The sequence below is a fragment of the Stomoxys calcitrans genome, chromosome 4, assembly GCF_963082655.1.
Source record: "Stomoxys calcitrans chromosome 4, idStoCalc2.1, whole genome shotgun sequence".
Taxonomy (NCBI): Eukaryota; Metazoa; Arthropoda; class Insecta; order Diptera; family Muscidae; genus Stomoxys; species Stomoxys calcitrans.
The window spans coordinates 48164542-48185591 of record NC_081555.1 but is presented as its reverse complement, the minus strand read 5'-3'; the positions used below and the strand labels follow the sequence as shown (position 1 = coordinate 48185591).

Here is a 21050-nt window from a genome sequence, read left to right as displayed (position 1 = left end):
GTAGTGCTCACAGCTATCCCGTAAAATGCATCTGAGCAAAATTTCGAGCGGATAGTTTCGCGTTTGACCGCGATCGTGATTTCCACAAACAGAAGAACGGACTTGCCTAGATCAACTTAGAATGTCAAAGTAATTAAGACGGCCGTAGGCTCGAAATGGGGCCACATCCGAGGATAATCAACTGGCTCTACAGGAGGGTGATTAGACCAATACCTACTTACGCCTCAGTAGTTTGGTGGACTGCGATGGAGAAAAAGTGCACCGTTAGGATTATACATCGGTTCAAAGAACATGTAGGAAACCTGGAAGGAATATAAGAGGTTTTCTGATCGGTTACTTGAGACGATACTTAAGATCGAGTGCAAGGCACTGCTGCCAGCGGCACAGTCTTGAACTGACGGAACCCTAGTATTGCCATCTGGAAAATCATGTTACACGGATATATCAAAGCCGGAGGACAGGGTGGGCCTGGGGTCTATATTGAGAACCCAGGTACTGAGATCTGTTTTAGACATCCTGACCATAATACGGACCTGCAGCTCAGATCCCGGCGATCATGTCGAGTATGAAGATCTTTACGGACAGAAAGCAGGCCTGCCCATATAACAACCAGGACAGTAAGATCACGAACAGTCTTGGAAAAAGGAGATTAAAGCCTTCTCTGAGGATGGCACGATCCGCATCGTTTGGGTGTCGGGCCATAGCGGAGTGACTGGGAAAGAGAAAGCAGACGATTTGGCAGTGAAGGCCAGAGAACTGCTGTCTATAAACTCGGTTAACCCGAAGCCTTTCGGCTCGACGCAGTCCGAGTTAAGGGCGTGAGCGACGAATGTGCATGCAAACCTGTGGAACAGCGAAATGGTCGGTAGGACGGCGAAAATCCTGTGGGGAGCTCCATATCGTGAGAAGACGAGGCTATTACTGAAAAAAAGTAAGAAGGAGGTCAGTATAGCTCTCGGTATCATAACACGACATATAGGATTACGAGCTCACTTATGTAAAATCGTTGCGGCAAGTGATAGCATGTGTAGGCCATACGGGGAAGATGATGCGACTTTGGAGCATTCCTACATCATTGCCCGTCTTCCGTATCTAACAGATAACGGCACTAAGATGGGTACACAATACCATATATTCAATATATCGGATGAAATGTATACCGCTCGAACTATAAGCTGTGGCGTTAATTTCCTTCTTTCACTCCATAACCTTCCGTGATTTTTCCGCCCTGATTGATATAGCCCTAATGGCGGACTTTCTAGCCTTCAACATATTCAAGCTCGATGTCCTCGCGTTAAAATTTTCGCTTACCAGTCCGGAAATCAAGGCAGGCAGAATTTAGGCACTGGGTGCTAGATAAAGTCCCCCATGAACAATTTGTCCTCGAGCTTTGATCCATTCGTGTAGCATTCAATTCAACCTCAATAATCGTCTCAGCTGTCCAATCTGAAACCTTTTCCCATCCGTTCAGGTTTCCTATCGTCGCTTCGAACATCCCGCTATAGTATGACTTGCAACTATATTTTATCCACTCTCCTATCGTCTTCAAGCCCTTAGCAGTAGTCGCCTCATACTTGAACCGCATGCGTATGGACTGGTTATCCTGAATAGTCTCCATAGTAGGTACGGTTCTCATCGTCTCGCCTATGCCAAACAACATGAAGTTGTTGTAAAGTCCTCATATTGCTGTTTTTCTCCAAATCCGTCCACCAAATGCGTCAAAGTGCCATGCAGTGAAGCGTGACTTTTGCCATAGGCTATTTCATACGCGAGTGAGCTCTGGAAAGAAAAGGTTGCATGGAAGTGAAAAATATGGAGTACATACATACATATTTTAAAAGCTAAATAAATGATGGATAAAATAAATTTTATACATTTACGAGAATTTCTAAGAGTGAAATATAAACACAAAACAAGTAAAAGCAAGCTAAGATCGGCCGGGCCGAATCTTATATACCCTCCACCATGGATCACATTTGTCGAGTTCTTTTACTCGTATCTCTTTTTAGGCCAACAAAGGATAAAATAAATAATTGTTATGCTATTGGAGCTATATCAAGTTATGGTCCGATTCGGACCATAATCGAACTGAGTGTTGGAGGCCATCGTATAAGTCATTGTGTAAAATTTCAGCCAATTCGAATTAAAATTGCGTCCCTTAGGGGCCCAACAAGTAAAATAGGGAGATCGGGTTATAGTGGAGCTGTATCAGGCTATAGACCGAGTCGGACCATATTTGACACGTATGTTGAAGGTCGTGGGAGAAGCCGTTGCACAAAATTTCATTCAAATCGGATAATAATTGCGCCCTCTAGAGGCTCAAGAAGTCTAGATCCTAGATCGGTTTATATGGCAGCTATATCAAAACATGGGCCGATTTAAAGCATACTTAGCGCAGTTATTGAAAGTGATACCAAAACACCACGTGTAAAATTTCAGCCAAATTGGATAATAATTGCGCCCCCTAGAGGCTCAAGAAATCGAGATCCCAGATTTGTTTATTTGGCAGCTATATCAGGATATACACCGATTTCAATCATATTTGGCACAGTTATTGGAAGTCATAACAAAACACTTTATGCAAAATTTCATCCAAATCGGATAAGGTTAGCGCCTTCTAGAGGCTGAAAAAGTCAAGACCGCAGATCGGTTTATATGACAGCTATATCAGGTTATCGACCGATTTCAACCATACTTAGCACAGTGGTTTCCAACAAAACACCTCACGCAAAACTGTAGGCAAATCGGATAAGAATTGCGCCCTTTAGTGGCTCAAGAAGTCAAGATCGGTTTATAAGGCAGCTATATCAAAACATGGACCGATATGCCCCTTTTACAATACCAACCGACCTGCACTAAAAAGTATTATAAACACTTTATGGGGTCTTAGACGAATATATAGAGCAGTTGCAAAGTGAATGACGAAATTACAATAGTATACCCTCATCCTATGGTGGTTTTGGTAAAAAACTGGCTTGTCGCAAAAGTGTCGCCTTCGGTTCAAAATAGTTCAGCGGGCAACCCATCGGCTCCTGCTACCTTGGTGTCCTCCAGCGAATTACTTGAAGCTCATTCTGATTAGGAGGTAAACATTCTATACCATTATCAGATATTGGTTCTGCGGTCCTCTTCACAGCCATCGTCGGATACTAGTAGCTGGGAAATTTTTTCTTTCTTTATTTCAAGCTAAATCCATTTCAGTTACCAGATTTCCTTCTTTGTCTCTGCAGGAGGATGTGCCTGCACCAAAGCCATCGGTTTGATGTTTAGTTCTTTGGTAGAATTTTCGTACTTCATTCTGGCTCCTGAACATATCGATTCGTTCAGATCCACGTCTCTCTACTTCCTCCTTCTCCTAGCGGAATTGATGTTTCTCCTCTTTCCTTTTCTCCCGATACCTCTCCTTCGTCTGGCAAAAGTGTTGCGTTGTTACAGATTCTTGGCTTCAGTAGGATTTCGAAACTCTTTGTCGTTTCGTGGGGAAGGCTTCTGGTACCCAAGCCCGGATTTCGCGGCATTTTCCATGGAGTGGGCAATGGATTGCCATTGCGTCGTTATAAGTGAGGTTATGGAGAGCTCTCACCTAGTTGTTGTGTTTGCAGCTTTTCAATGTCCAGCTCCGTGCAGTGTCAGATTGTGCTTTTCGTTCTTTCGGATACAAGTGAAAACTATGTGACTTGTGAATTTTAAAACCCACCACCATACAGTTTAGTCATTCTGTTCGTGACACCTCGAAATAGAGATCGTCAATCCTATAAAGTATATATATACATGATTGTCTCGACATTCCGAGTCGAACTAGCCAAGTCCCACGGTCCGTCCATCTGTCTGTAGAAATCACGATAGCGGTCGAACGCATAAAGCAAGCCAGTTGAAATTTTGCTCAGATATGCGCTCGTAGAAAAGAGTCTTGGTCTGCTCGTCCTTGTCTTCCCTCGGGGCATAAACAAGGCTGATGATGAAAAATTTGGCCTTTATGTGGATTGAAGCTAGCTTCTCATTCACCGGATAAATGCTTGAAACAAGGTGCTTTAATCTCCGACTAACCACAAATTCACAGCCAAAATTCGTGTTTCGTGTCATGGCAGCTATAGTTTAATTCGAAAGCGTTTGGTGTTGTTCTGACGCTATTCCCGGTCCATTGCACTTTCTTATTGGACAATAAATTATTGGATAATACAATCGATGGTTTGATTTTAATGAGAAACATTCATTTTTATACCCACCACCAGATGATGGGGGATATATTAATCTACTTATTCCGTTTGTAACCCTTCAAAATATTGATCTGAGACCACATAAAGTATATATATACTTGACTGTCTAGAAATTTTAAGTCCATCTAGCCATGTCCGTCAGCCCCTCCGTTCGTTGGTGAAAATCACGATAGCGGTCGAACGAATAGAGATATCAGCTTGAAATTTTGCAAAGAGACTTCCTATCGATGTAGATTGTTGGGAATTGCAAATGGGTCATATCGGTTCAGATTTGGATAAAGTCCCCATATAAACCGATCCCCAGTTTTGACTCTTTCAGCCCCTAGAGTCTTAATTTTTCATCCTACAATATTTGACATTTTGACTGAAATTTGGCATAAGACGTACTGCTCTAGCTTCAAAAAACCGTGTTGATTACGATCCGAATCGGTCTATAAGCTGATATAGCCCCCCAGTTTTTATTTCTTCAGCCCCCAGAGGCCTCAATTTTCATCCGATTAGATGAAATTTGACCCAAGGGCTTCTGTTTTGTGTTGATTATGATCCGAATCGGTCTATAAACTGATATAGCCCCCATCTTACCTGGTCCTTAGTTTTGACTACTCGAACTCCAAGAGGACTTAACTTTTATCAGGTTTCCCTGAAATTTAGCCCAAAAACTTCTGTACCGATACCTCTTTATGAATTCTTGTGACCATAGGAGCCCCAATTTATTCCCGATTCGATTGTTATAAAATAGTTCAAATACAATCTGAATTAATAAGAAAAAATTTTTAGTTGAATCCATTAAGGTGGGTACCCAAGATTCGGTCCGGCCGAACATTACGTTGTTTTAGCTTGAGCATCCTTAAAAAATACTTTTACAAAAGTAGAAAATTACTACCTTTTTTAAATACATGGCCAGTTGCAGTATATGAAAAACTCGCACGCATTCCTCATCAATATAGACAATATAGTATTGGGTTGCCCAAAAAGTAATTGCGGATTTTTTAAAAGAAGGTAAATGCATTTTAATAAAACTTAGAACTAACTTTAATCAAATATATATATAAAGCTAAAAGTAACATCTGATAACTGACAGAGGAAAGAATGCAATTACAGAGTCACAAGCTGTGAAAAAATTTGTCAACGCCGACTATATGAAAAATCCGCAATTACTTTTTGGGCAAACCAATACAATAAATACCTAAAAATGTAACGGCCGATCTCCATTCCCCTATCAGATATATGCCGTCGGCACGTACTCGCAAAGGTCTAGCTCGTCGGCAACCGGGGTGAGTTTTTGGCATAACCTAATATGGAGCCGTTAACAAAAAAAATATACGTGCCTCTAACAAATCAAATTGAATCTCAAAATAAATTAATTTATCAAAACTATTGAAACTACAGACCCCATAAATCAGAAACTAAATTATGAACGAATTTGGATACAGAGTTAGATGTCAGCACCCTGTATTAATAATGCCCACCCTACCTTTGGTTCTCTTGCTCCTATTACATACTCTAAGTGAGAACCCCACTACGTCACTGCGATCGACGGTCCGGCCAGAAAAAAAACTTAGTTATCCATAATTATCCGAAACATATCTTAGATTTTATTAAACAAAAACAAAAACATACATTAGAAATGAATGAACGTAACGACAGATCTCTCAATGAAAGAGCGTAAAACAAAACAAAAAAAACTCAAATACAATTCATTGATGTCTTTAAGTTGCAAAAAAAAACTAGTGGGTGTAATGAGAGAGTATGATGAACTATTAGCTTATAACAGAAATAATTACAATTGTCGGGAGGGGGGGTGGAGTATTATACATTCATGTGTACTCCAGAATTCCTGGTCGGGTTTTCTTTTTTTTTTTTTTTATCGTTTTTTTTTCCAGTACTCGTGGGAAGCAAAAGCAAAAATTGAGGAAGTACACTAGGCTTCAAATAATTAAATTGAATTTACGTTAAGATATTAGGCGAATGATGATATACTTTTTTCTTTTTTTTTTTTTTGTTTTTTTTTTTTTTTTTTTTTTGTTGGTTATTTTATAAATATGTAAATCAAGGGAGTCTATCAGGATTTAAATTTATATACATTTTTTTTGTGTATACATAATGATTTTATCAAATAACTTATAATTTTTACTCACGTGCTTTCCTTCGGCTGGCCAGGTTTCGGGAAGACGGTTCCAAGTTAGATGTGCAGCTATTGAAATCTTAACAGAATGCCCTGATTAACATATTTTTACCTTGATTATTAGAATTTTTAAATAATGACACAGTAGTGTACGTCGAGCCACTTTTTGCTTTTCCTTATACGAGTAGGAGGTGATATTTCTGATCTGGTCTGGTCTTAATGGTATAAATACCAAGTCTATGGCATCTAAAAAACGGAGGCCAGGGAATTTGACCAATAATTGTACTCATCCACTGATGATTATGCGAAGCCTTAACAATTCGCCCAGAGACACCAAAAAAAACGGTAAGGTGTGTTGATATCTAGCGTGTCCAAAAATATGTTCGAAGGGCAGTTGATAACGAACATTTAGTTGTCCCTCTTGATGATAAAAGGCCAAGACTCTTAAAAGGGAAAAGGTCTCTCGGAATCCGCGTGTGTCCAAAGGCACGTGGTTCCAAATCACCGAGATTCCACTCCTTGAGGAACTTAATCGACAGCTTAATAGCAAAAAAAATGAAAAATTAATCCACGTTTCGGGTGTGCTTCAATGGAGCAATAAACTGTACTGTCTTGTTAAATCAAACAGATGATGAACACAATTTGATGATGCTGTTTCGTCAAAATACCACGAGGAATGAAGGTGGGTGATCATTTGCAATCACTAAAACCCCCCAAAGAAAAGACAAAAATATGAGATCCAACAACAACTGAGTATGGTTCGCTCCTCCTACATACACCGTACGTTTATCGATTCGCATGATACAAAGGAGAGAATGTAACTACGACTGATCAAAGCAATCACAGATAAAAAAAAAGCCAAACAAACATATGATAAAAATCATCGCATGCCACACTTTTCCCTCAGATGAATTTAAAATCTTATTCTAGCCGTTACAACACAGATAATTTTGATGATTGTAAAATCTTCAAAATTAGCTGAAGGCCAAGGTGTGAAACCGCAGTCTATGCCTGACTCCTGTAGCGTTGTATGTCCTTCCCATGGAAGACGGCCGTGTTCCCAGTTTCGGAATCCTTGAGCTCATAGTAACAATTCCCGATGCCCTTTACCACAGTAGACTTAACAAACTTTGGGGCGAGCTTGGCGTTAAATCCACTTGCCTTATTGCTCAAAACAAAATTCCTACGGAAAACGACATCGCCTGGTTTAAGATCTAGAGGTCTAGCGCGCAGATTGTACCTTGTACGACATGACTCATAGGCCTCACGGAGGTTTTTCTGTACAGTCTGGCGAACGATTTGCATTCCATCCGAGCGATCTATCTCCTCACCTTCTTCTATTTGACCTATCCGTCGGCAAAGTTCGTAGTCCCCTCCATGTAGAAGCATCTGTTGACCGAATAATACATAATACGGAGAAAAGCCTATGGAACCATGAATTGCACAACGTAAAGCGGCGGAAATCATTCCTATATTCCGATCCCAATTCTTTTGATCCTTGTCCAAGTATGAGCGAATAGCTGCGATTACAGACCTATTTACTCTCTCTGAAGCATTTGCTTGGGGAGAGTAAACGGCTGTGAAAATATGTGTGATCCCATATCTAGACAAAAGGTTCCTAAATACCACTGATCTAAATTGTGGCCCATTATCCGTGACTATTGTTTCGGGAACTCCGAAGACGGTAAAAACATTATTCTCTAGATAGTCAACAATATTCGAAGCTGAGCTTTTCCTTAAAGGTTTCAATAGAGGAAATTTTGACAAATTATCAACAACTATAAAAAGACCTATATTACCCCTGGTGGAGCGCGGATAGGGTCCTAGTAGATCCATGTATAATTTCTGGAACGGACGAGACGACTTTGACTGGGCACCCATAGGAGGTCTTAATATAATATTAGGAGACTTTGTCTCCTTACACACTTCACAATTGGCTATAAAATCCTTTATCTGGGATGACATTCGGGGCCAATACAAATTCCTACGGATCTTCTCAATCGTCTTGGACATTCCACAATGACTAGCTAAGGGTGGACAGTGAGCATTTCCGATCACCTCTGCAGTTAACTCAGAAGGAACCCAAAGCTTCCAACTCAAAGACTCTGCTAGGGGATCACCATTTGCAAAAGCAACTCTTCTATAAACAAGGTTATCAACAATACGGATATCTGGAAACATATCGGCATTTTCTTCAATATTTCTACGAAGCTTCTCGTACTCCGGAGAATTAAAATATTGTGATTTCAAATCAATTATGGGCGCTGGCTCAAATTCCATCGCGTCGATTTGCTCGAGTCTCGATAACGCGTCCGGAACGACATTTAAGCTACCACGCCTATGTTCAATGGAAAACTCGAAACTTTGAAGTTTGAGAGACCAGCGAGCCAATCTACCATTTAAATCTGTCTGTCGCATCAACCAACGTAACGACGCATGATCCGTAACCACCTTAAACGGATGACCCTCTATATATCCTCGAAACTTCTGTATACAAAGAACCGCAGCCAAACATTCTAATTCTGTTATCGAATAATTCCTTTGCGCCCTATTTAATTTATGCGAAAAATAGGCTATCGGCCTCTCAATCCCCTCTTCATCTTCCTGCGAAAGGACTCCTCCTACCCCAGAGGTAGATGCATCGCACTGCACAACAAATGGACGAGTAAAATCAGGTGTCACTAGCAAAGGCGCGGTCGTAAGAACTTTCTTAATGTCGTCGAAAGAAGTCTGGGCCTCTTCATTCCAAATAAATTGTCGGCGTTTTGAAGTCAAATCGGTCAGCGGAGCGGTAAGGGATGCATAATTGTCGACGAAGCGACGATACCAGCCCACAATGCCTAAAAATCTTCGAAGTTCCCGTACCGTCCTTGGGGGATGCATATCCAAAATGGCAGATACCTTCGAAGGGTCTGGTTTCATCACTCCCTCGCCAATTATGTAACCCAAGTATTTCACCTCACGCATGAAAAACTTGCACTTGGATATATTAACCGTTAATCCCGATCCCCGAAGTAATTGAGCTACCCGTGCTAACAACTGCAGATGGTCCTCAAATGTCTCAGAAATCAGCAGCAGGTCGTCTAAATATACGAAAACCATCTCTCTCAACTGTGGTGGGATCACAAGATCCATCAGACGACATAAGGTCATGGGAGCATTTGTCAATCCGAATGGCATGACAACATATCTGTAAAGCGGACGATTTGGCACAGTAAAGGCAGTATAATTTCGACAGCTCTCCTCCAACTCAATCTGCCAAAACGCGTGTTTGAGGTCTAAAGATGAGATGTATCTGGCTTTCGGCAATCGACTAAGAATCCCGTCGATCTTAGGGAGAGGATAAGCATCCTTTACCGTTACGCCATTAAGCTTCCGAGAATCCAGACACAGTCTCACTTTACCCTCACGCTCTACCATGGCAACTGGGCTACTCCACGAGCAGTTCGGCGGTGCTAGTTCTATAACCCGAAGTTCCAGCATCCTATCAATCTCGGAATGCAATTTCCTTTCCACGGCTGGCGATACCGAAAAATAACGCTGTTTTATAGGTCTAGTATCGGGGTATAATTCAATATTATGCGTCAGTAATTTGGTGCGACCTAGACCTTCCTCTTCGTATGATGGGAACAAGGAAATTATACTCCGAAGTCTATTCTGTTCCTCTGAACTTAACTTATGCATCTCTGGACACCCTTGCACCGGGTCAGATTCCACACAAAACGATTCTAGAATCTTCTCCAATAATCCAAACTCGGAAAAGAAATCAGCCCCAAGATAGCAATTCTGACATAAGTCCGGTATTATATAAATTGTCATCTTTCTAGCTATTCCACGAAATTCTATTTCCTCCTCGATATAACCAACTATTCGATGTTCGCCTCCTCCGGCAGTCTTAACACATTCGTTCAAGGGATGGTATTTTTCACCACTTTCAATAAAATTCTTAGCAGCCTGGCTTCCTATGCAAGTTATCGATGCCCCCGAATCCAATAAGGCAAACACGTCCTCTCCTAATAATCGAATCTTAATAAATGGACGGCAATCGGACTTCAATTCTTCCAACGCAAAAACGGATTTCCGCAATCTTTTCCTAATCTTCCTCACTCTACTCCAATAGGTCTTAATTCTTTCAGCCGATCTCGCAATCTTCCTACTCGAATTTCTCAAAATTGTGTGAATCGATTCGCAAAATATCTTAGCCCTTTTCTCCTGATAGTTCTTTAGACGCTGATGGTAGGGTCTAACACGATCTGGCCTAACATTCGAATCCGGTGGTCGTACATCATAGTTTAAGTTTCGCAATATAGTCAATGTCTGGGTAGATGTTGTTGTAGTAGTAGTTAAGGGTAAGTCTAGTTCTGTCCGGGGCACAACCGATTGACGCTCTGTACCCCCGCTTTCAAGTTTCCCCGATTCTGGCATGTCGAACATTTAGGTCGACAAACTCCCTCGGCCCCGCAACCATAACAGAAAATGTTTCGTTCCTCCATGCAATCTATATAGCGATGGCCCACCTTTCGACAGTTCCAGCATATAAAACCTTTTTCCAATTCGGCAATCTCTGCCTCCTCTATGTTATGCTCACCTACCTCATCTGAACTAACTTCATTGACAAATCTTTTATCCGATCGAAAACGAGATTTCTCCTTGTCATCTAATAATGCTTCCCTGCGAAGTATTAAGTGACGAAGTTGTGCCACCGAAGTCAATTCCTGATAAAATAGTTCCTTTCTAATCTTCGGGCACAGATTCCGACGTAAAATATCTAATAACTCATGATCCGATATAGGGTATCTCAATCTATCACAGAGATATTGGACAGCGCTATAAAATTCGTCGAATTTCTCATTATCTCCTTGTTTCCTTTCTCGAATAAGTTCCTTTATATCTCCATCCGAAAGATGGTCCTGAAAGTGGGATCTCAAAGCTTCGCACAAAGAAGACCACTCAACCCTTTCCACCGAACGTCTATATCGCCAATACCAATCTAATCCTCTACCAATAAAAAGGATATGTAAATGTTCACACAAAACATCAAAATCTCCACCTAGACTATCGCTAGTGAGCGAATTAATCATATAGATAAACTTATCAACTGGCATTTTACTTGAATTGCCACTGAACGAAATATTCCAGGATTGTATCAATTGGGCAATCCTCCCACTACTATTCCCCAAAGACGAAGACACTGAAGGTCGTTGAAAATTATTTGGAGCCGCATAATCCGGATGAAAACTTCGGGTACGATGCAGTACCCCTGCATCAGGCTCAGTTCGTCGCTCGTTCATGCTTCGATTCCCGAAAGACTGCGAAACCCCTGAAGTGCGTAACGGCGTAAAGTCTTCTCTAGGCCAATCAGGCTCCTGTCTAATTTGTCTTTGCACTGATAATTGGCTTATTTGCTGGGCGAGACCCCTGATAGTCTCCTGTATGCTAGAAAATTCCGAGTTCAATCTGTTCTCCAATATTACTATTCTCGAGTTCAGGTCGATGTCCGTTGTGACGAAATTGCTTGGATTCGAACCCCCATTTTCACCCATATTCATCGACGCATCAACCGTTTGATCCAAATTGGGAACATTCAAAGTCCAATCCAGGGGATTTTGATTCCTTTTCGATGAACGTGTAGCTCTTTTAGACTGAATCACCCGTGGTATCGCACCTTGAGACGCCCTGGCACCAGGCAAATCCATGTAAGATTCATCCGTCATCTCTATCAAACCATTCCGTGTACAATTCTGACGACACTGAGGACAGGTCGGTGATTTCCGAATCCACTCTACAATACAATTTCTATGAAAATAATGCGAACACCCTGTGCGAACAACATTAGTGGAATTCTCCAATGAATTACAACACACTGAACATACTCCTAATGTCTCACTTACTGTAGGTAAATTTTCTCCACTATGCCTAACTGCCATATTTCCCGTTTTTATCTTCTTTTTCTTCTAATGAAATAATAATAAATAAATCTAGTCTATAATATCGAACAATAATTCATAAAGTTCAGGCCTATTTACCAGTCGACCACACACGCGCAAATTCAAATTCGTCCATAAATATCAAAATAATTATAACAGCATCAACTAACATATTCGGAAGAAAAAGTCAAACTCATCGGTCGAAAGCCAACAAAAAAAAATCAACTCTCGCAGTTCCAAATATAGTTCTCCCTCTCCTCTCAAATATCCACTAAATACCTTTATAATTGTAACTTGAGCTCTACGGTAAAAGGTTACAACGAAAAATCGCCTTTCAACTTCCGGTCTAGGCAATAGGCCGATCCAATTGCTCTAGCAATTCCAGAAAGAGAATTACAACAATTGCTATAACTTCTACAGACAATACTAATTGGGCCACTTATGCAGCAAGATGTTCAGCTTCAATTAAATTGGAAATAAATCAGATATTTCTCTATAGTGGCCCCACGTTGGGCGCCATTTTGTAACGGCCGATCTCCATTCCCCTATCAGATATATGCCGTCGGCACGTACTCGCAAAGGTCTAGCTCGTCGGCAACCGGGGTGAGTTTTTGGCATAACCTAATATGGAGCCGTTAACAAAAAAAATATACGTGCCTCTAACAAATCAAATTGAATCTCAAAATAAATTAATTTATCAAAACTATTGAAACTACAGACCCCATAAATCAGAAACTAAATTATGAACGAATTTGGATACAGAGTTAGATGTCAGCACCCTGTATTAATAATGCCCACCCTACCTTTGGTTCTCTTGCTCCTATTACATACTCTAAGTGAGAACCCCACTACGTCACTGCGATCGACGGTCCGGCCAGAAAAAAAACTTAGTTATCCATAATTATCCGAAACATATCTTAGATTTTATTAAACAAAAACAAAAACATACATTAGAAATGAATGAACGTAACGACAGATCTCTCAATGAAAGAGCGTAAAACAAAACAAAAAAAACTCAAATACAATTCATTGATGTCTTTAAGTTGCAAAAAAAAACTAGTGGGTGTAATGAGAGAGTATGATGAACTATTAGCTTATAACAGAAATAATTACAATTGTCGGGAGGGGGGGTGGAGTATTATACATTCATGTGTACTCCAGAATTCCTGGTCGGGTTTTCTTTTTTTTTTTTTTTTATCGTTTTTTTTTCCAGTACTCGTGGGAAGCAAAAGCAAAAATTGAGGAAGTACACTAGGCTTCAAATAATTAAATTGAATTTACGTTAAGATATTAGGCGAATGATGATATACTTTTTTCTTTTTTTTTTTTTTGTTTTTTTTTTTTTTTTTTTTTTGTTGGTTATTTTATAAATATGTAAATCAAGGGAGTCTATCAGGATTTAAATTTATATACATTTTTTTTGTGTATACATAATGATTTTATCAAATAACTTATAATTTTTACTCACGTGCTTTCCTTCGGCTGGCCAGGTTTCGGGAAGACGGTTCCAAGTTAGATGTGCAGCTATTGAAATCTTAACAGAATGCCCTGATTAACATATTTTTACCTTGATTATTAGAATTTTTAAATAATGACACAGTAGTGTACGTCGAGCCACTTTTTGCTTTTCCTTATACGAGTAGGAGGTGATATTTCTGATCTGGTCTGGTCTTAATGGTATAAATACCAAGTCTATGGCATCTAAAAAACGGAGGCCAGGGAATTTGACCAATAATTGTACTCATCCACTGATGATTATGCGAAGCCTTAACAATTCGCCCAGAGACACCAAAAAAAACGGTAAGGTGTGTTGATATCTAGCGTGTCCAAAAATATGTTCGAAGGGCAGTTGATAACGAACATTTAGTTGTCCCTCTTGATGATAAAAGGCCAAGACTCTTAAAAGGGAAAAGGTCTCTCGGAATCCGCGTGTGTCCAAAGGCACGTGGTTCCAAATCACCGAGATTCCACTCCTTGAGGAACTTAATCGACAGCTTAATAGCAAAAAAAATGAAAAATTAATCCACGTTTCGGGTGTGCTTCAATGGAGCAATAAACTGTACTGTCTTGTTAAATCAAACAGATGATGAACACAATTTGATGATGCTGTTTCGTCAAAATACCACGAGGAATGAAGGTGGGTGATCATTTGCAATCACTAAAACCCCCCAAAGAAAAGACAAAAATATGAGATCCAACAACAACTGAGTATGGTTCGCTCCTCCTACATACACCGTACGTTTATCGATTCGCATGATACAAAGGAGAGAATGTAACTACGACTGATCAAAGCAATCACAGATAAAAAAAAAGCCAAACAAACATATGATAAAAATCATCGCATGCCACACTTTTCCCTCAGATGAATTTAAAATCTTATTCTAGCCGTTACAAAAAATCTGTAATTGTTTTTAAACAGCTATATGCTGTAGCATAAAAATCCTTAATTACAAAACAGGGATAAAGGTTTTATGGTGCCTGCATCCCTTTTCTCAAATGTCCGTTTGAAGCTACATGATGTTATAGGTAAACAAATATCTTTCGGTATTTTTATACTCTAAACCATAGGATGGGGGTATACTAATTTCGTCATTCTGTTTGTAACACCTCGAAATATGCATCTGAGACCCCATAAAGTATATAAAGGGTGATTTTTTTGAGGTTAGGATTTTCATGCATTAGTATTTGACAGATCACGTGGGATTTCAGACATGGTGTCAAAGAGAAAGATGCTCAGTATGCTTTGACATTTCATCATGAATAGACTTACTAACGAGCAACGCTTGCAAATCATTGAATTTTATTACCAAAATCAGTGTTCGGTTCGAAATGTGTTCATTCACCGTTCAGCGATGAGGCTCATTTCTGGTTGAATGGCTACGTAAATAAGCAAAATTGCCGCATTTGGAGTGAAGAGCAACCAAAAGCCGTTCAAGAACTGCCCATGCATCCCGAAAAATGCACTGTTTGGTGTGGTTTGTACGCTGGTGGAATCATTGGACCGTATTTTTTCAAAGATGCTGTTGGACGCAACGTTACGGTGAATGAACACATTTTGAACCGAACACTGATTTTGGTAATAAAATTCAATGATTTGCAAGCGTTGCTCGTTAGTAAGTCTATTCATGATGAAATGTCAAAGCATACTGAGCATCTTTCTCTTTGACACCATGTCTGAAATCCCACGTGATCTGTCAAATACTAATGCATGAAAATCCTAACCTCAAAAAAATCACCCTTTATATTCTTAATCGTCATGTCATTTTAAGTCGATCTAGCCATGTCCATCTGTCCGTCCGTCCGTCTGTCGAAAGCACGATAACTTTCGAAGGAGTAAAGCTAGGCGCTTGAAATTTTGCACATATACTTTTTATTAGAGTAGGGGGGTTGGTATTGTAAATGGGCCAAATCGGTCCATGTTTTGATATAGCTACCATATAAACCGATCTTGAGTCTTGACTTTTTGAGTCGCTAGAGGGCGCAATTCTTATCCGATTTGGCTGAAATTTTGCATGGGGTGTTTTGTTATGATTTCCAACAACTGTACCGAATATGGTTTTAATTGGTCCATAACTTGATATAGCTGCCATATACACCGATCTGGCGTCTTGACTTCTTCAGCCTCTATAAGGCGCTATACTAATCCGATTTGGCTGAAATTTTGCATGAGGTATTTTGTTATGACTTCCAACAACTGTGCTAAGTATGGATCAAATCGGTCCATAACCTGATATAGCTGCATATAAACCGGCCTTGAATCTTGACTTCTTGATCCACTAGAGAGCGCAATTCTTATCCGATTTGGCTGAAATTTTGAAGGAGGTGTTTTGTTATGACTGCCAACAACTGTGCCAAGTATGGTCCAAATCGGCCCATAACCTAATATAGCTGCCAAATAAACCGATCTTGGGTCTTGACTTCTTGAGCCTCTAGAGAGCGCATTTCTTTTCCGATTTGGCTTAAATTTAGTACATCGAACTCTCTCATGAACTTTAACATACGTGTCAATTATGGTTTTAATCGGTCTATAGCCTGATACAGCTCCCATATAAACCGATCTCCCTATTTTACTTCTTGAACCCCTTAAGGGCGCCATTTTTATTCGAATTGGTTGAAATTTTACACAACGACTTCTGCTATGGTCTTCAACATTCCGATCGATTATGGTTCGAAGCGGACGATAATATAGCTTATAGCTCCAATATCGTAGCAATTCTTTGCTTTTATCATATCCTAAAGAGAGATACCGGGAAAAGAACCCCGACAAATGCGACCCAGGGTGGAGGGTACATAAGATTCGGCCCGGCCGAACTTAGCACGCTTTCATTTATCAATACTTGGAATATATAGTAAAAGACATAGAAAATTTATCGAACTCATAGCGTATCCTTTTATTTAACATTACCAGTTAAAACAAAATCTTAAAAGAATTTCAAACGATTAAAGAATGTTAAAATCAATGATAGCTACGAGTAGTGTGTACTTTTTTCACAATAATTTACTCTTATTAGGCCAACAGGCCAACCTTCGATAATGACTACACTTATCTTCGAGTTCATATCCAAATGTAGAAGTTGACATAAAAGCTTTGTAGCTTAGGACTTCCTGCGTTTTCTTTTGGCATAGTCCTCAGCATGACGTTGCTTCAAATGGCTATACAGTGAGGAACGGCCAGCAAATGTCTGTGAGCAAAATTGGCATTTAGACGTTTTACCTTTGTGTATATTTTGCTTATGGTGTGCTAGGCTGGATCTTGATCTGAAAGAGTTTTTACATTGGCTGCACTCAAAGCCTCTGGGATATAAATGCATAATTGCATGTTCCTCAAGCAGACAACGAAATTTGAACCTGCGATTGCAACAAGTTACATATACCTCGTTGGCGGGATGTTTAACTTCTATATGACACTTGAGATCTGAGAAAATTGGAAACTGTGCCTGACAAACGTAGCAGTCCAACATGGGCATCCACTTGGCTATGACAAAATCAGGTTCTTGACTATTTCTTTTAGACGATCGTTTAGCCTTTCTCTGCCCTGGAAATGGTTTATATAAGCTGTCTGCACTTGATATGGAATCTTGATCACCATTCTCCGACTCATCTGCAACGAAAATTTCATCAGCCTGCTCAAGTTGATTGTTATCCGTGTACTCGTAATCACTGTGGTCTACATTTCTGGAGGCATTCATGTGATTTGTGTTTGTTGAAAATTTTATTTCACAGTCTGTAACAATTATTTGTCCTGAGCTTAAATTTGTAGATGGTGCCTTTTCAACTTTGAACGTTTCCTTAAGGGATTTCTCACTGTTATTGAAATCTTGATATAAGGATATTTCATGAGATTTTGATTCTTTGGATACTTCAATGACATCGGCTATGTCATCATCTATGGTAATAGTTTCCACAGCATCTTCCACCTTTACATTTTTGAACACATCATTTTCTTTTTCTCTGCCATTACAAACGACCAACGAATCTTCTACCTTTACTCCTTTAAGACTACCCATTGCAGAAACTGTGTTTGCATCATTTTCTTTCTCTGTCACATTGCAAACGTTTGCCTTCAATAGCCGAACTGTATTTTGAAAGCTGTGAAAACCGGATATTTGGCGCCAACATTCTGTACACAAAACAGCAATTCGATTTGTATGTTTATGTTGCACTCCTAAATCCTATAATCGACAGCAAAGAAATAACTTTTGGGAAACTTATGAAATTCAAAGAATTTACCTCTGGTTTGAAAAATTTTATTGTAATATTGTATACATCATTGAAATGACCATTTCTATCATACAAGCGCAAGCTACTGTTGCAGGAACGCATACAAAGACTGCATGTATTGGGTCCCGCCATAGTGGTATACTTGAAAAGATAAAATATAGATTTTGAAATTATCTTCTTACAATTTCTTCGATCATTAAGCAGAACTATGAGGAGAACTAAACACATCAAAAAAAAATTATCTTCGTCCTTAACAGGCAAACAAATAACAAGTAAGAGCGTGCTATGTTCGGCCGGGCCGAATCTTATATACCCTCCACCATGGATCGCATTTATGGGATTCTTTGAGCGTTATCTCTTTTTAGACTAACAAAGAATTATGCTATTGGAGCTATATTATGTTGTAGTTCGATTCGGAGCATAAATGAATTGAATGCTAAACATTGTAGAAGTCATTGTGTAATATTTCAGGTCATTCGGATGAGAATTGCACCTTGTAGGGGCTCAAGAAGCAAAATCGGAAGATCGGTTTATATGGGAGCCCAATCAAGCTACAGATCGATTCAGACCATATTTCACATGTAAATTGAAGGTTAAACCAAATTGGATAATAACTGCGCCCTCTAGAGGCCGAAGAAGTCAAGATCCCAAATCGATGTATATGGCAGATATTTCAGGTTATGTACCGATTTGACCCATGTTGGAAGTCCTAATAAAACACCTCACGCTAAATGTCAGCCAAATCGAATGATAATTGTATCCTCAAGCGGCGAAGTCAAAACCTAAGAACGCTTTATATGGCAGCTATATCAGGTTATGAACCGATTTGAACCATACTTGGAAGTGGTACCAAAACACCACGTGCAAAATTTCAGTCAAATTGGACGAGAATTGCGACCTCTAGAGACTCAAGAAGTCAAGATCCCAGATCGGTTTATATGACAGCTACATCAGGTTATGAACCGATTTGAACCTTATTTGACACAGTTGTTGAAGGTAAGAATAAAATACGTCATGCAAAATTTCAGCCAAATCGGATAGGAATTGCGCCCTCTAGAAGCACAAGAAGTCATGTCCCCAGATCTGTTTCCATGACATATATATCAGGCTATGAACCGATTTGAAACACACTTGGCACAGTTATTGGATATCATAACAAAAGACTTCTTGCAAAAATTCATTAAATTCGGATAGGAATTGCGCACTCTAGAGGCTCAAGCAGTCAAGAACCAAGATCGGTATATATGACAGCTATATCAGGTTATGGACCGATTTAAACCTTACTTGGCACAGTTGTTGGATATCATAACAAAATACTTTGTGCAAAAATTCATTCAAATCGGATAAGAATTGCGCCCTCTAGAGGCTCAAGAAGTCAAGACCCAAGATCGGTTTATATGACAGCTATATCAGATTATGGACCGATTTGAACTACACTTGGCACAGTTGTTGGACATCATAACTAAATACTTCGTGCAAAAATTCATTCACATCGGATAAGAATCGCGCACTCTAGAGGCTCAAGAAGTCAAGACCCAAGATCAGTTTATATGGCAGCTATATCAAAACATGGACCGATATGGCCCATTTACAATCCCAACCGACCCCTACTAATAAAAAGTATTTGTGCAAAATTTGAAGAGGCTAGCTTTACTCCTTCGAAAGTTAGTTAGCTTGCGACGGGCGGACAGACGGACGGACATGGCTAGATCGACATAAAATGCCACGACGATCAAGAATATAAATACTCTATGGGGTCTCAAACGAGTATTTCGAGTAGTTACAAACAGAATGACGAAATTAGTATACCATCCTGCGCTGGAGGGTATAACAAGTAAAAAGGCGTTAATTTCGGCCGTGCCGATTTTTGGATAATCACCACCTTTCGTGGGTATCCACCTTTCGTCAAAATCCGATGGAATATGCATACCTTATGCCCCATATCGAAATATGTTCCGATTTGTACCAAATACTAATAAGTACAAATCATTGTTCAATTGTGTATGAAAAATATTGGTCTTTTAGTAGCTATATCTAAAAATAAACCGATCTGAACCATATACGACACGGATGTTAAAAAGCCTAACATAAGACACAAGTGTAAAATTTCAGTGAAATCGGATCAAGATATCGGTCTATATGGCAGTTTTATCCAAATCTGCATCGATTTGGGCCAAGTTGCTGCAAAATGTCGAAGAGCCTAACACAACTCACTGTCCTGAATTTCGGGGAAATGGGACCATAAATGCGCCTTTTATTGGCCCGATACTTTAAATTGAGAGATCGGTCTATGTGGCAGCTATATCCAAATCTGTACCGATCTGTGTCAAATTGCAGAAATATGCCAAGGCCTTAACATAACTCACCGTCCCAAATTCCGGGGAAATGGGACAATAAATGGGCTTTTTATGGGCCCAAAACATTTAATCGAGAAATCGGTCTATATAGCGGCTATATATTTAAATCTGAACCGATATAGTCAAATTGAAGAGGGATGTCGAAGGGCCTAACACAACTCACTGTCCCAAATTTTGGCGACATCGGACAATAAATGCGCCTTTTATGGGACCAAAACCTTAAATCGATAGATCGGCAGCTATATACAACTCTGAACCGGTCTGGTCAAATTGAAGAGGAATGTCGAAGGGCCTAATATAAGTCACTGCTTTAAATTTCGTATTATCATATTTTATTCAGGTCCCGAGAACTTATATACAAGTAACGTTTTCAGACAATAAATCTGCTTTTTATGAGATTAAGACCTTAAATTGGAAAATCGGTCTATATGACAGCTATATCTTAATATAGTCCGATCTGAAAAATATTAAGGACGGATATCGGGAGGCTCAAAACAGCTCGCTGTTTGAAATTTCAGCGAAATCGGGTAATAAATAAAGATTTTATGGGCTTCGGACCCTTTATCGGCAGATTGGTTTATATGGCAGCTATATCTAAATACAGTTCGAACTGAAACATATTTAGGTCGGATGTCGGAATGCTTAAAAAAATTAAATTTTTCAAATTTCAGCGAAATCGGGTAATAAATAAAGTTTTATGGGC

The 21050-nt window shown here is 39.6% G+C and overlaps 1 protein-coding gene across 2 annotated transcripts in view; it reads right to left on the bottom strand.

Moving 5' to 3' along the window:
- LOC106085282 (gastrula zinc finger protein XlCGF53.1) overlaps window positions 1–21050 on the bottom strand; it is a 56543-nt gene that overhangs the window by 13510 nt on the left and 21983 nt on the right. The window contains exons 3-4 of one of the 2 annotated variants that reach the window (XM_013249464.2): window positions 18000–18131; window positions 16690–17941 (exon numbers count right to left, since the gene is read on the bottom strand). The exons of the other annotated variant lie outside the window; for it this stretch is intronic. Coding sequence (XP_013104918.2) covers window positions 16865–17941; window positions 18000–18122 — 1200 coding nt within the window. The 5' untranslated portion in view covers window positions 18123–18131 and the 3' untranslated portion in view covers window positions 16690–16864. Of the gene's footprint in view, window positions 1–16689; window positions 17942–17999; window positions 18132–21050 lie in introns of those variants that run through there. 2 annotated transcript variants of the gene reach the window in all.